Source organism: Hemitrygon akajei, chromosome 3 (assembly GCF_048418815.1).
Source record: "Hemitrygon akajei chromosome 3, sHemAka1.3, whole genome shotgun sequence".
Lineage (NCBI taxonomy): Eukaryota > Metazoa > Chordata > Chondrichthyes > Myliobatiformes > Dasyatidae > Hemitrygon > Hemitrygon akajei.
In genome coordinates, this window is record NC_133126.1 from 27,916,152 (window position 1) to 27,930,523 (window position 14,372).

The 14,372-nt window shown below is 38.9% G+C and overlaps 1 protein-coding gene across 4 annotated transcripts in view; it reads right to left on the reverse strand.

Moving 5' to 3' along the window:
- The window catches only part of dicer1 (dicer 1, ribonuclease type III), a 140,976-nt gene that overhangs the window by 90,640 nt on the left and 35,964 nt on the right, over positions 1 to 14,372 (reverse strand). For all 4 annotated transcript variants that reach the window (XM_073039417.1, XM_073039421.1, XM_073039419.1 and 1 more), the window contains exons 2-4: positions 13,749 to 13,809; positions 9,887 to 9,985; positions 2,202 to 2,385 (exon numbers count right to left, since the gene is read on the reverse strand). In XM_073039417.1, coding sequence (XP_072895518.1) covers positions 2,202 to 2,315 — 114 coding nt within the window. In that variant the 5' untranslated portion in view covers positions 2,316 to 2,385; positions 9,887 to 9,985; positions 13,749 to 13,809. The remainder of the gene's footprint in view (positions 1 to 2,201; positions 2,386 to 9,886; positions 9,986 to 13,748; positions 13,810 to 14,372) is intronic.

The window sequence follows — 14,372 nt, forward strand, 5'->3', positions numbered from 1 at the left end:
TTAAACTGTGGCCTCTAGTTCTGGACTCACCCATCAGTGGGAACATGCTTCCTGCCTCCAGCGTGTCCAATCCCTTAATAATCTTATATCTTTCAATCAGATCCCCTCTCATCCTTCTAAATTCCAGTGTATACAAGCCCAGTCGCTCCAATCTTTCAACATATGACAGTTCTGCCATTCCAGGGATTAACCTTGTGAACCTACACTGCACTCCCTCAATAGCAAGAATGTCCTTCCTCAAATTTGGAGACTAAAACTGTACACAATATTCCAGGTGGGGTCTCACCAGGGCCCTGTACAGCTACAGAAGGACCTCTTTACTCCTATACTCAATTCCTCTTGTTATAAAAGCTAGTATGCCATTAGCTTTCTTCACTGCCTGCTGTACCTGCATGCTTGCTTTCATTGACTGATGTACAAGAACACCTAGATCTCGTTGTACTTCCCCTTTTCCTAACTTGACTCCATTTAGATAGTAATCTACCTTCCTGTTTTTGCCACCAAAGTGGATAACCTCACATTTATCCACATTAAACTGCATCTGCCATACATTTGCCCACTCACCCAACCTGTCCAAGTCACCCTACATTCTCATAACAACCTCGACATTTCACACTGCCACCCAGCTTTGTGTCATCGGCAAATTTGCTAATGTTACTTTTAATCCCTTCATCTAAATCATTAATGTATATTGTAAACAGCTGCGGTCCCAGCACTGAATGTTGCGGTACCCCACTGGTCACAGCCTGCCATTCCGAAAGGGACCCGTTAATCACTATTCTTTGTTTCCTGTCAGCCAGCCAATTTTCAATCCATGTCAGTACTCTGCCCCCAATACCATGTGCCCTAATTTTGCCCACTAATCTCTTATGTGGGACTTTATCAAAAGCTTTCTGGAAGTCCAGGTACACTACATCCACTGGCTCTCCCTTGTCCATTTTCATAGTTACATCCTCAAAAAACTCCAGAAGATTAGTCAAGCATGATTTTCCCTTCATAAATCCACGCCGACTCGGACTGATCCTTCTACTGCTATCCAAATGTGTCGTAATTTCCTCTTTTATAATTGACTCCAGCATCTTTCCCACCACTGACGTCAGGCTAACCGGTCTTTAATTCCCTGTTTTCTCTCTCCCTCCTTTCTTGAAAAGTGGGACAACATTAGCCACCCTCCAATCAGCAGGAACTGTTCCTGAATCTATAGAACATTGGAAAATGATTACCAATGCGTCCACGATTTCTAGAGCCACTTCTTTAAGTACCCTGGGATGCAGACCATCAGGTCCTGGGGACTTATCAGCCTTCAGACTCAACAGTCTATCCAACACCGTTTCTTGCCTAATATAAATTTCCTTCAGTTCATCCTTTACCCTAGTTCCTTTGGCCACTATTACATCTTATTATTGGGAAGTTAGAAGATTGGGAAGCTTTTAAAAAAGTAACAAAAAAGTCAACTAAAAAACCATTAAGGAAGAGATGAAATATACAAGTAAGCTAGCCAATAACATTAAAGAGGATATCAAAAGTGTCTTCAGATTTTTGCAACATTCATTGACTTGGGGTCTTGGACTACTATTTTTAAAAATTTTTGGGTAACTATTTTACTGCGCTTGTTATCTCATTTGTGCTTTGAGCTGTGTGTGACTGTTGGTTCTGTGTTGCATCATGGCCCCACAGTAACACTATTTCATGGATTTTTGAATGAAAATTAAACTTGAACTATGAACTGTGATTTAAAAAAAACAAAAGGATGGCTAGAATCTGGAACACATTTCCAGTTGATGTGTGGAGGGAGAAAGTGTAAATGATGTTGGATACAACAATTTAGTATTTAGACAAGCTCTTGAATTACCATGTCATGGAAGCTATGGGCCAAGTGCCAGAAAATGAGATTAGTACAGATGGGTGTTTAATGAACAAGGTGAGTTGATGTGCTGTACACTCTATGTCTTTGAATTTCCCACTGGCTCTGGTGGGATGCAAACTGGTCTCCAGATCAAAGGTGAAGGATTCTGGATAACAGAAGCAGATTCTTTATCCACAATACGAATGGATGAAGGATGAGGGAATAAGGAAGAAAAAGTCTATATTTTAACACATGGCGCTAGGTTCTGAGTTAAAAAGCCTTTGAAAGTCCAAAAATAATTTTAATGTTTTCCCCATTCTATTTTGTCTCATTTAACTTTTTCATTAACACATACCTGATATTTTCTTGGTGTAAAAATGTTATCATGAATAGCTTCCTGTTGCCACGGCAGTCCAAAAAAAGGGCCCATAGGTGATGAAGCAGGTGTCATGAGCTGTAGTCCTGCCATGCTTAGATATCACAATAAAGGTCCTCTCATACATCCAGTGTTTCTGTCATTTCATGTGTTCCAGCAAAGCCTGTGAGGTAACCATCCAGAACAATGAATGTACCATATCCAAAGTAAACTCCTTTGTAATCACAAAGCACAAAATACCAAAATAAACTTCAAAATTAACAAGTACCACTTTATTCTGTCCTAACTGCATAATAAATAAAAATAAAGAAAAAGGACATTCATCAATGCTAATCATAAACATAAATTCTGTGGATGCTAGAAATCCAGAGTAACACACAACAATGGAGGAACTCAGCAGGTCAGGCAGCATCCATGAACAGAAATTTTGGGCCAAAAATATGAGCCTTTTATGGGTAAATGGTATTGGTACATATATAAAGTCAGCATGAATGTGATGGGACACATTGCTTGTTTTTATGCTGCACAATTCTATTACTGTGATAATACTATGGCAGGTGAAAAAAATTAAATCTACAAAAAGATATAGTTCTGAGAAACCAAGCTTCCACGGCTCTCAAACACCAAAGATTAATAGCTCTCTGAATGGAGAAATTTAATCTCCATCCTAAATGGTCAATCTTTTATTTTGTTTTAACTATGTCAGCTTAAAGAAACATTCCTGTATCTACTCTATTAAGCCATTAGGATTTTGTATGGTTCAATAAGATTGCCTATCATTCATCAGCATGGTTCTAGGTTTGCCTTAACTTAGAGACAGCACAAAAATACAGACCAAATCAATTCTTATGAAGCAGTGGTCCTTTGAGGAAAGATTAAGTAGACTGAACTTTTATTCTCTTGAATTTGGAATGAGAAGGGATCATATTGAAATATCAAGATTCTGTGACCGCTGGATATAGTAGATATTTGCCCTGGAGGGGAAATCTAAGGGCATGGTCTCCAGATAAAAAGACACGAATTTAAGACTGAGTTGAAAAGTTTATTTTCTCAATCTTTGGAATTCTCTACCCCAGAGAGTTGCTGATGCTAACTTGTTAAGCACAAGGTTGGAAGACAGATTTTTGAACACAGTTGAAAGATTACAGGAATCAGGCAGGAAAGTGGAAAAGAAGCCAATCAGATCAGCCAGAATCAAGTTGAACAGCTGAATAGACACCAGGGACCAGATGAACATTCCTCCTTATTTCTGTGTTCCTATGCAATTTCCAGATAAAGGCTTCGGGGTCCAAGTGACAACATGAATTCCAGCTCTTTTTCAACTTTTCCATGTTTTTAAAAAATACTTTGGAAAATAAACTCTTCAGCTCAGTTTTAAGTTTGTGTCTTTTTATCTGGCGACCATGCCCCTAGATTTCACCTCCAGGGCAAACATCTACTATATCCAGCGGTCACAGAATCTTAATATTTCAATATGATCCCTTCTTGTTCCAAATTCAAGAGAATAAAAGTTCAGCTTACTTAATCTTTCCTCAAAGGACCACCACTTCATAATTGAATTGGTCTGTATTTATTGGTCAGTACTTGGAATTTAGAAAGGATGAGAGGGGATCTTATTGAAACATAAGATTATTAAGGGATTGGACACTCTAGAGGCAGGAAACATGTTCCCGATGTTGGGGGAGTCCAGAACAAGAGGCCACAGTTTAAGAATAAGGGGTAGGCCATTTAGAATGGAGTTGAGGAAAAACTTTTTCACCCAGAGAGTTGTGGATCAATGGAATACTCTGCCTCAGAAGGCAGTGGAGGCCAATTCTCTGGATGCTTTCAAGAAAGAGTTAGATAGAGCTCTTAAAGAAAGCGGAGTCAAGGGATATGGGGAGAAGGCAGGAACGGGGTACTCACTGTGGATGATCAGCCATGATCAAAGTGAATGGTGGTGCTGGCTCGAAGGGCCGAATGGCCTACTCCTGCACCTACTGTCTATTTTTGTGCTGTCTCTAAACTAAGGCAAATCAAGAGCCAGGCTGATGAATGATAGTCAATCTCATTGAACCATACAAAATCCTTATGGCTTAACAGAGGTAGATACAGGGATAGTGTTTCTTTAGGCTGAAGTGTTTAGACCCAAATAAAATATTGACCATTTAGGACAGAGATGAAATATCTCCACCCAGAGAGGAATTTATCTTTGGTACCTGACAGCTGTGGAGGCTTGGTTGCTGAGAATATTCAAGGCTGAGATTGAAAGGTCTTTAGATATCCAAGAAAATTCCTTTCCGGACATGCAAATAATTACTTTTGTGATACTTCAAATTACTGATACTTTTCCACCTGAAGTTATCAATCTGTCAATTAAAATAACACTTCCAATTCAATTAGTGAAAAAGACTGCCCAAATCTGTTAAGTAGTTCTGTTATCATTGATGGTATTTTAGATAATTTTTGAGAAATTTCAGACCACCACAGGATGATCAGGATCATCAAGAATATTCCTTTTTCAAAATTTAAGAAATAGTTTTCATGAAATTGAAAATCCTTCCCAGAGTTACACCTTCAACTATTTCAGGAATCACAAGGGATCAGGTACAGGTGGAATACGACTTGCATCAAATATAGAATAAAACGTTTGTTAGGATTGTTTTGTTCCTTGTAAAATTCCTGCTAAAACTCAAATGCCACCATCTATTTTACATCATTTACAAACAGCCCGAGTGAGACATCCAGCCCTTCAAGCCTGACATTCACAGCTGATCTTCTACCTTAGTGCCCTTTTCTAGCACTAGCCTCTTGACAATTAATTTCCTGAAATATATATTCAACTTTTTTGACAAACACAGCTACCAAGGTTCCAGAAATCACCAGGGTAGCAAATTTCAAATGTCCCAGCTTCTTGAGATGAAGAGCAGTCCACTGACCCGTATTCTCAAACTGTGCCCCAGACCTAAATTCCTCTGTCAAAAGAAACATTCTTCCTGCCCATCAAGCTCTTTGGAAGTTTCAAGGAGATGGTCTTTCACTTCTTGAAACTGTACAAAATACTTGCAAAGTCAAATGTCTCCTTGTTCTGCAAACATATCATCCTTGCTATTAGCCTGCTTAAATCACTATTCTATTTCCTCTACGGTGAATATGTCATTTGTAAGGTAATTATGCTCAATACTCCAGGTATAGTCACACCAAGGCCCTATACAATTACAACACAATGTCTTTACTCCTATAGGTCAAACCATTATAAACAGTAAAAGCCAACATACCATTAGCTCTTCTAACCACTTGCTGTACCTGTATGTTGGTCTTCTATAGAGCACCCACAGGTCCCTTTGAAATCAATTACTACACTATTTCTCTTTACTTAAATATCCTGTTTTCTGTTGTACGCACCAAAATGGATAATTTTGCATTTTTCAACATTATATTCCTTCTGCTAAATTCTTATTCTCACGCAGGATCCCCTTGAAGCCTTATCCATATTCTCAAACCATCTGCAAACAAGAGAAAATCTGCAGATGCTGGAAATTCAAGCAACACACACAAAATGCTGGAGAAACTCAGGAATGGTGAAGGGTCTTGGCCTGAAATGTCAACTATTTACTCTTTTCCATAGATGCTGCCTGCCTGCTGTTTCTCTAGCATTGTGTCTCAAACCACCTGTTTAGTCCTGCATACGTACTGGTAAACCAATATGTTTTATCTCATCAGCGGAAGTATTGATAGAAGACATGGGTGCAGAATTAGGCCATTCAGACTATCAAGTCTTCTCCACCATTCCTCATGGCTGATTTATTATCCCTCTCAAACCCATTCTCCAGCCTTCTCTCCACAACCTTTGACACCCTGACTAAACAAGAACCCATCAACCTCTGTTTTAAATAGACTCAATGACTTGGTTTCCACAGCCGCTTGTGGCAATGCATTCCACAGATTCACTACCCTATGGGTAAAGAAATTCCTCATCTGTCCTAAATGGACATTCCTCTATTCTGAGGCTGTTTTCTGGTCCTAGACTCCCCACTATACCAAACATCCTCCCTACATCCACTCTACCAGATCTTTCAATATTCAATAGGTTTTGATGAGATCACCTCTCATTCTTCTAAATTCCAGCGACAGGCCTGGAGCCAAACATGCCTCATACACTAACTCTCATTTCCAGAATCATTCTTATGAACCTCCCCTTGACCCTCTCCAATGCCAGCACATCTTTTCTTAGAAAAGGGCCCCAAAACTCCAAGTGCGATCTGACCAATGCTTTATAAAGCCTTACATCACTTCCTTGCTCTTATGTTCTAGTTCTCTCAAAATGAATGCTAACATTGCATTTGCCTTCCTTACCACCGACTCAACCTGCAAGTTAACCTTTAGGGAATCTTGCACAAGAACTCCTAAGTCCCTTTGCACCTCTAATTTTTTAATTTTCTCATTTAGAAATCAGTCTATGCCTTCATTTCATCTACCAAACTGCATATCCATACACCACCCTATACCATATTCCATCTGTCACTTCTTTGCCCATTCTCCATAACCATCAAAGACCTTCTTTCTGCAGACTCCCTGCTTCCTCAACACTACTTGCCCCTCCAACTATCTTTGTGTCATCCAGAGTCACAAAGCCATCAATTCTGTCATCTAATCAGACATACAATGTGGAAAGAAAAGCAGTCCCAAAACCAACTTCACAGAACACCACTAGTCACCTGCAGCCAACCAGAAAAGGCTCCCTTTATTCCCATTATGCCTCCTGCCAGTCAGCCAACTTTCTATGCTTGTGTATTTCCAGTAATACCATGGGCTCTTGTCATACGTACTCATGTGCGGCACCTTGTCAAAAGCCTTCTGAATACCCAAATAAACAATACCCACTGACTTTCCTTTGAATTCATTGAGGAAATAACAGGCATGATAGACAAACAGTTCTGTCAGGCAAGATTTCCCCTTTAAAAAATATACAGCATGACTAGTTGGAGACCAAACCTTTTCTACAAATCACTTTCCTGAGAAGGACACTTCTACAATGCTTTCTGTCCAAGATCTCTATCAATGTCAGTATATTATCATTAATTCCACCTGCCCCAACCAATTTCTGTGCATACCCTTACAAAAATTCAAATATACCAGTTCAATTGTTTTTTCCTTATTTAGTTTATTAGTCATATCCTCAAAGAATTGCAGCAGCACTAATCTAACCATGTATAGACAACTAAAGAGATTAACCTTGAACATGGGGAAAAGAATAGAGAAGATTGCATGCTACGGTAGCATAAATTACAAAGATTACAAAGAACTTATTTTGGACCTTAAATGTTTAGTTGGGTAATGGACCAAGAGACACAGAGCAAAGGCAGGAAAATTAAGTTTAAGCCTAAATGTGACTTTATATAATCAAATACAGAACATGTGATACTACAGTGCTCTTCACTCAATCCAGATTTCCTTGTTATGGACCCTGTCATCTTGCAAGTACAGGAGGAATAGTATTTATCCCCTGATTGTAACTGACCCTGAAACTATTACACCTCCAAGAGCACCACAACTTTGGAGATTCCATGATCTGGAGAGCTATGCTGGCTGGAGTCAGGGCTTCATGCTCTTGGCAGGGCCACCCATTCCAAGCAGGTCAAAGGGCAGAGGCCAGACGAAATGGTCTACCGATCCTCCAGGTTTGGGGGTTCAGCACAGGACTAACAACCCTGACTGGCTAAACAAAACTGTTACAGAAACAGCAATGAAGAATCCTTCTACATCTGTGTGCTATGGTATTCTGGAGTCTCCACATAGGTCTTGAATGATTGACAGCAGTGAAAACGGAGAGGAAGCTACTGGCACTATGAATGAAGCCCTGAACACTGCCAAGACCAAGACCAAAATTGTTGACAGAGATGGAAGACCTTCATTGCTGCTCTAAATGCCAGTGGAGCCATGGGCAGTAAGAAACTGAGTAAGAATTTATTTACAGGAGAGGTCAACTTTACCAAACCCAATACACAAAACTGGCTTAAAATTAATAACAATATTCAAAATAAATAACTAATTCTAACATTTATCATACTAATATAATTTCTTCTCATCATAGCCTGTGTCAAACAAATCAGAGCATAATTAAGGGTACAAAATAATAATAATTCATTCCCTTCATTTAAGCAGTAAAAACTGGCAACATTAGCGGTTTTCTTTCATATTCATTGCCAGTACAGAATTTGAAATAATGTAACAGGAACACATCCCAAATGGAGTTTGACTGGCAAGTTATAAATTCTGTGCTTTAATTTTCATGGGCTTCTGCTACACACAAGAATCACATCTTCAACCATCTATGGTCTAAGGTCAACTAAACTAAACTACTAATCATTTCTCACTCTCCCAAGATACTCCCTGACCAGGTTCTGCAGATTTCACTTCAGATTGCTAAAGTGTGCATTCTTTACTGCTCTTTAATACCAGCAAAGGTGACTTAATTGCTCTACAACACAAATACTGATGGCATAGAGAAACTAGATGCACTGATTATCTCCAGAACTCCAGAAATTCTGGAACTGCCACAATGTAACCCCACCAGTTATGAAAAGATGGGGAACTACAAAACAGTTAGCCTGACAATAGTAGCGCTGAAAAATCATAGAATCCTTATTAATTAGTAACTGTGCACATATTTCACAAGTCTACTGGATTTTAACATGGATATGGATTGACTAATGATATGTTGTTTTTGAATTTTCAGATAGCTGATAATGTACCACAGGAAAAGTTATTAAACAAAACTACAGCACATGAGACTGTGGGCAATGTATTGATGTGAGAATGAGGATTTGTTTGGATAGAAAACAGTAGGAATAAACAGGTCATGTTCAGACTGCAGACAGTAACTAATGGGATGCCAAATGGATTGCTGCTCAAGGCCCCACCCATTTTCAGTTTACATTAATGACTAGGAGCAGGGGTTCAGTTCTTCACCCAAGCCCTTTGACGGTATAAAGCCAGTGGCAATCTGACTAATGAGAAGGGTGAAGAGAGGATTCTGGGGATGGGCCAGATGAATGGACAATGTATGACAGAGTCACATTAACAAGGGCACAGCAGGCAGTTGGGAAGACAAAATGAAGTTGCTCTTTATTGCATAGAGGATTTGACTACAAGAAACAAAACCACAATTATAGATGTCTTAAAAGAGATTGGAGGTGTGGCCTCCTATTTGAAAGGAGAATATACTTGTGATGGGTAGAGTGCAGCGAAAATTTATCAGGAGCGATGGAATAGAGGATAAATTGCTTTGAGAGATTAAAGCAAAACTCTTTCATTTCTAAACTCTTAAATTCTTAAATTTAAGAAAACTCCTAAACTCTTAATTTTTTTTATAAAGTTGGAAGGGGAAGATACTTTTTCAAGCTGGGATGCATGAAACCGGGGCTAATCTCAAAGTAGGGGTTTAGTCATTCATAATTTAACCAGGAAGTATCTTCGTCCATTTCTTACGTCAATTTTCACTTTTCTTGAGTGGATGAATAAATTCAGCTCAAAAGTCAGGTTCAGAAATGCCTAACGGCCTAGTTTATTAATGGTATTATTTTACAATCTAAACCAAATAATCGCCAATGTTAAATCATTTAATAACTGCAGTATTCCAACTCTGATCCATTAAAACAATTCAGTTTTAATAGTCTACTTACAGTTTCACAGATGACTACATTTGCTCTGTTTGTATAAAACGTTAGCATCATGAGATCCGTATCCTTTATGTAATCACATCATTCCTCAACCTTTAATTCCTGGTTTGATGTAAGAAGAGAAAAGGTAAGGTAAGAGATGGAAAGAGCAAAAGAAAGTTATTAACTATAAACACTGCACTTTGTAATAAATAAAGTAAGCTTACCTAGCAATTTTCTGAAAAGATTTAGCAAATCTAAAATGATAATAAAAATCTAAGTTTAATAATTGTTTTTTCTCCCCTCTTTAAATACAGTGCTTGAAGGGTAAATTTTCTCCCAGCTCACCAATAAATCTTCAAGTGGTAATATGCATTGATGGGGGCAGACACCAATGATCCAAAAGTGATTTCAAAACACAGTATTTTTGATCTGAATAATGCAGGGTTAGTCATTCCAAGTCACTCAGTTATTTAAGCCTATTGCAGTTATTTAAGCTTATTGCAGTTAAGTAGGTATTAATTGCTAATCTAGAACCATGTACTAATCGCACATCCCTGCTTTTCAGGAATGTACATACAGTATCGATTCTGCAGCTTAGCAGTCAGCACATCGCTTTACAATGGCAATGAACCAGGTTCATTTCCTGTTGCTGCCTGTAAGGTGTTTGTATGTTCTCCCCCGAAACTGCATTTGTTTCTTCTGGGTTCTCATTTTCCTCCCATATTCCAAAGACATATGGCTTAGTACGTTAACTAGTCACGTGGGTGTAACAGGATGGTGCAGGCATGTTGGGCCAGAAGGGCCTGTCCTGTATCTCTAAATAAAAATAATAAATTCTAGCAATCAAGCACAAACATAATCACCCCTTTTTTATTGTGTTAACTTGGGCATCAACATGCCAACCATTAGAATTAATCTTTCACTATTAACCTTCCGTAAACATTTATTATAATCCATAATCTTTTCCTATGTGAAAGAGACTCAATTTTTAAAGCCTTTCTTAGCAATAGCCACTCATTCCTGGCATTTAAATGGTGAATCTTTGTTGTATCCTCACTTAATTTTAATGTTTCCCCATGATAGATTCAGAAATGTACGTATAGATTCAGAGACCCTTCTCGGCCCGAAACGTCGACAGCGCTTCTCCCTATAGATGCTGCCTGGCCTGCTGTGTTCCACCAGCATTTTGTGTGTGTTGTTATCGGTTATCAAAGATGTGATAACAGCACATTTGGAAAGAGGTGAAATCCTCGGACAAAGTCAGCATGGATTTGTGAAAGGAAAATCATGTCTGACGACTCTTATAGAATTTTTTGAAGATGTAACTAGTAGAGTGGATAGGGGAGAGCCAGTGGATGTGGTATATTTAGATTTTCAAAAGGCTTTTGACAAGGTCCCACACAGAGATCAGTGTGCAAACTTAAAGCACACGGTATTGGGGGTATGGTATTGATGTGGATAGAGAATTGGTTGGCAGACAGGAAGCAAAGAGTGGGAGTAAACGGGACCTTTTCAGAATGGCAGGCAGTGACTAGTGGGGTACCGCAAGGCTCAGTGCTGGGACCCCAGTTGTTTACAATATATATTAATGATTTAGACGAGGGAATTAAATGCAGCATCTCCAAGTTTGCAGATGACACGAAGCTGGGGGGCGGTGTTAGCTATGAGGAGGATGCTAAAAGGATGCAGGGTGACTTGGATAGGTTAGGTGAGTGGGCAAATTCATGGCAGATGCAATTTAATGTGGATAAATGTGAGGTTATCCACTTTGGTTGCAAGAACAGTAAAACAGATTATTATCTGAATGGTGGCCGATTAGGAAAAGGGGAGATGCAATGAGACCTGGGTGTCATTGTAGACCAGTCATTGAAGGTGGGTACAGCAGGCGGTGAAAAAGGCAAATGGTATGCTGGCATTCATAGCAAAAGGATTTGAGTACAGAAGCAGGTAGGTTCTACTGCAGTTGTACAAGGCCTTGGTGAGACCACACCTAGAATATTGTGTGCAGTTTTGGTCCCCTAATCTGAGGAAAGACATTCTTGCCATAGAGGGAGACAGAGAAGGTTCACCAGATTGATTCTTGGGATGGCAGGACTTTCATATGAAGAAAGACTGGATCGACTAGGCTTATACTCACTGGAATTTAGAAGATTGAGGGGGGATCTTATTGAAACGTATAAAATTCTAAAGGGATTGGACAGGCTAGATGCTCCGATGTTGGCGAAGTCCAGAACGAGGGGTCACAGTTTAAGGATAATGGGGAAGCCTTTTAGGACCAAGATGAGGAAAAACTTCTTCACACAGAGAGTGGTGAATCTGTGGAATTCTCTGCCACAGGAAACAGTTGAGGTCGGTTCATTGGCTATATTTAAGAGGAAGTTAGATATGGCCCTTGTGGCTAAAGGGATCAGGGGGTATGGAGAGAAAGCAGGTACAAGGTTCTGAGTTGATCAGCCATGATCATACTGAATGGTGGCGCAGGCTCGAAGGGCTGAATGGCCTACTCCTGCACCTATTTTATATGTTTCTATGCCTTATGTATTTGTCACTTTGCCTTTCCTAGTTTTGTACTCCACATTTGAAAATAAAACAGAATCCTACTCTGCTTTCAAAGACTTTCCAGCATGCAATCAGCTCCTCAGATCCATTGCCTTGAAATTGGATCGTGTAGTACAGTTTATATGTACTATGTACTACATTAATGAAAAATAAAGGGGAAAATGTGAAATTACTGCAGATCGTGCAGTCTGATATTTTTCCTCCAGGTCCTAGGTTTAATACATTAACGTACTGGGAAATATTCTTGTTGAATTTACGTATTGTACTGTACATGTGCTGCAAAACAAATTTCATGACATATGTCAGTGATAAAAAACACACAATTCTGATTCTATTAACCAATGGTCTTCAAAATCTTGCAGAAACCATTTTTTGGAAATTTCTAAGTTTATCATTATTATTGTGTTCAATTATGTCTCTTAATGTTTTTAAACCAGCATTAATTTAAAACACTTCAACAAAAGAGTTGAAGACTTGCTCATACCAAAATGAGGGACAGTGAATATTCAGAATCAGATTTATTATCACCAGCAAATGTCATGAAATGTTATACATGATAAGTGTAGAAAAATACAATTACAGTATATATACAAGTTGAAATAAGTAATGCAAAAACAGAAATTTTTTAAAAAGTTGAGGTAATTTTCTTGGGTTCAAAGTCTATTTAGAAATTGGATAGCAGAGGGAAAGCTGTTCCAGAATCACTCAGTTGTGTACCTTCAGATGTCTGTACATCCCTCCCGACGTGAACAATGAGGTGGGTACGTCCTGGGTGGTGAGGGTCCTTAATGATGATGCCACTTTCAAGGCACTGCTCCTTGAAGATGTCTTGGATACTATACTATGAATACTGTACTTCTCTTGGAATTCTTGAACTTTGGCTAAGAAATCAATGACTCCACAGCTACCTGTTACTCTAACTCAAGGTTTAGGAAGAAAAGTTTTTTTCCTTGGACCCACCAACTATGTACAGAAAAAAATACACATCTCAGATATTTCATTTCAGAGAGTACACTGTCTAGTGCTACACTTACACAAAGTAACACATCAGTACTAAAATTTGATGAGACACCTTCAAAACTCTGCAATACAATTCTCTTCATAATTTTAAATTACTCCATTGGCGACAGACCCAATCTCAGGACTTTAAATTTTTAATGATAAGCTTAAGCTGTTCTATCTAGACAAAATACAGGTTGAGAATTCAATGCAATTTTGGGTGATTTACATTGCTCCAAGATTTCAGACCAAACATTATTAAAATGCTGATGACAAAAAAAAATGCAGTTGAAGAGACACATGCTGTCTTTAGCTATTGACATACCTTGAACATTGATGCTTTGCTGGTTTGAGTCCAAGGTTGAGCTTCTTTGAGCAGAAATAGCCTGAGGAAGAAAAATACTCAATTATGCAGTGCTCCCACTGTCAGGCTGCCTTCTGGATTCCAGATATTGATGGTTGTTCTATAGAACATGTACAACAGGCTTAACAAACCAGTTATCACACTTGTTTGTTTGGACAAGAGAAGGCTTTAGATGCCACGGTTACGTCAACAAAAACTCAGCTCAGTTCATTGGTAGCAAGCTTGTGTCAGACAGAAAGCTAAGGGCTCTAAATCCACACCAGGATTTGAGCACTTATTAACTCTGACACTTTGGAGTGATGCAAGTACCCTTCTGCCAAGAAACTGAACTAAGGCTTTATCTACTTCATAACATAATCAGAAGACCACAGTTTATCCAAATTCTCTCCTCTGACAATACTGACAAGATATCAGCATCAATGCTGCATTGGATGACATAACCAAAAATTTTCCATGCTTGGTCACGGTTAAGTCCTTTTCGAAATGCCAACAGTAGGGGAAAAAATGCTATGTGAAATTACTGTTTTGAAAAGCTGACATTAAATGATAACTTTCTGAACCTGTACTACAAGAATCTGATTTACA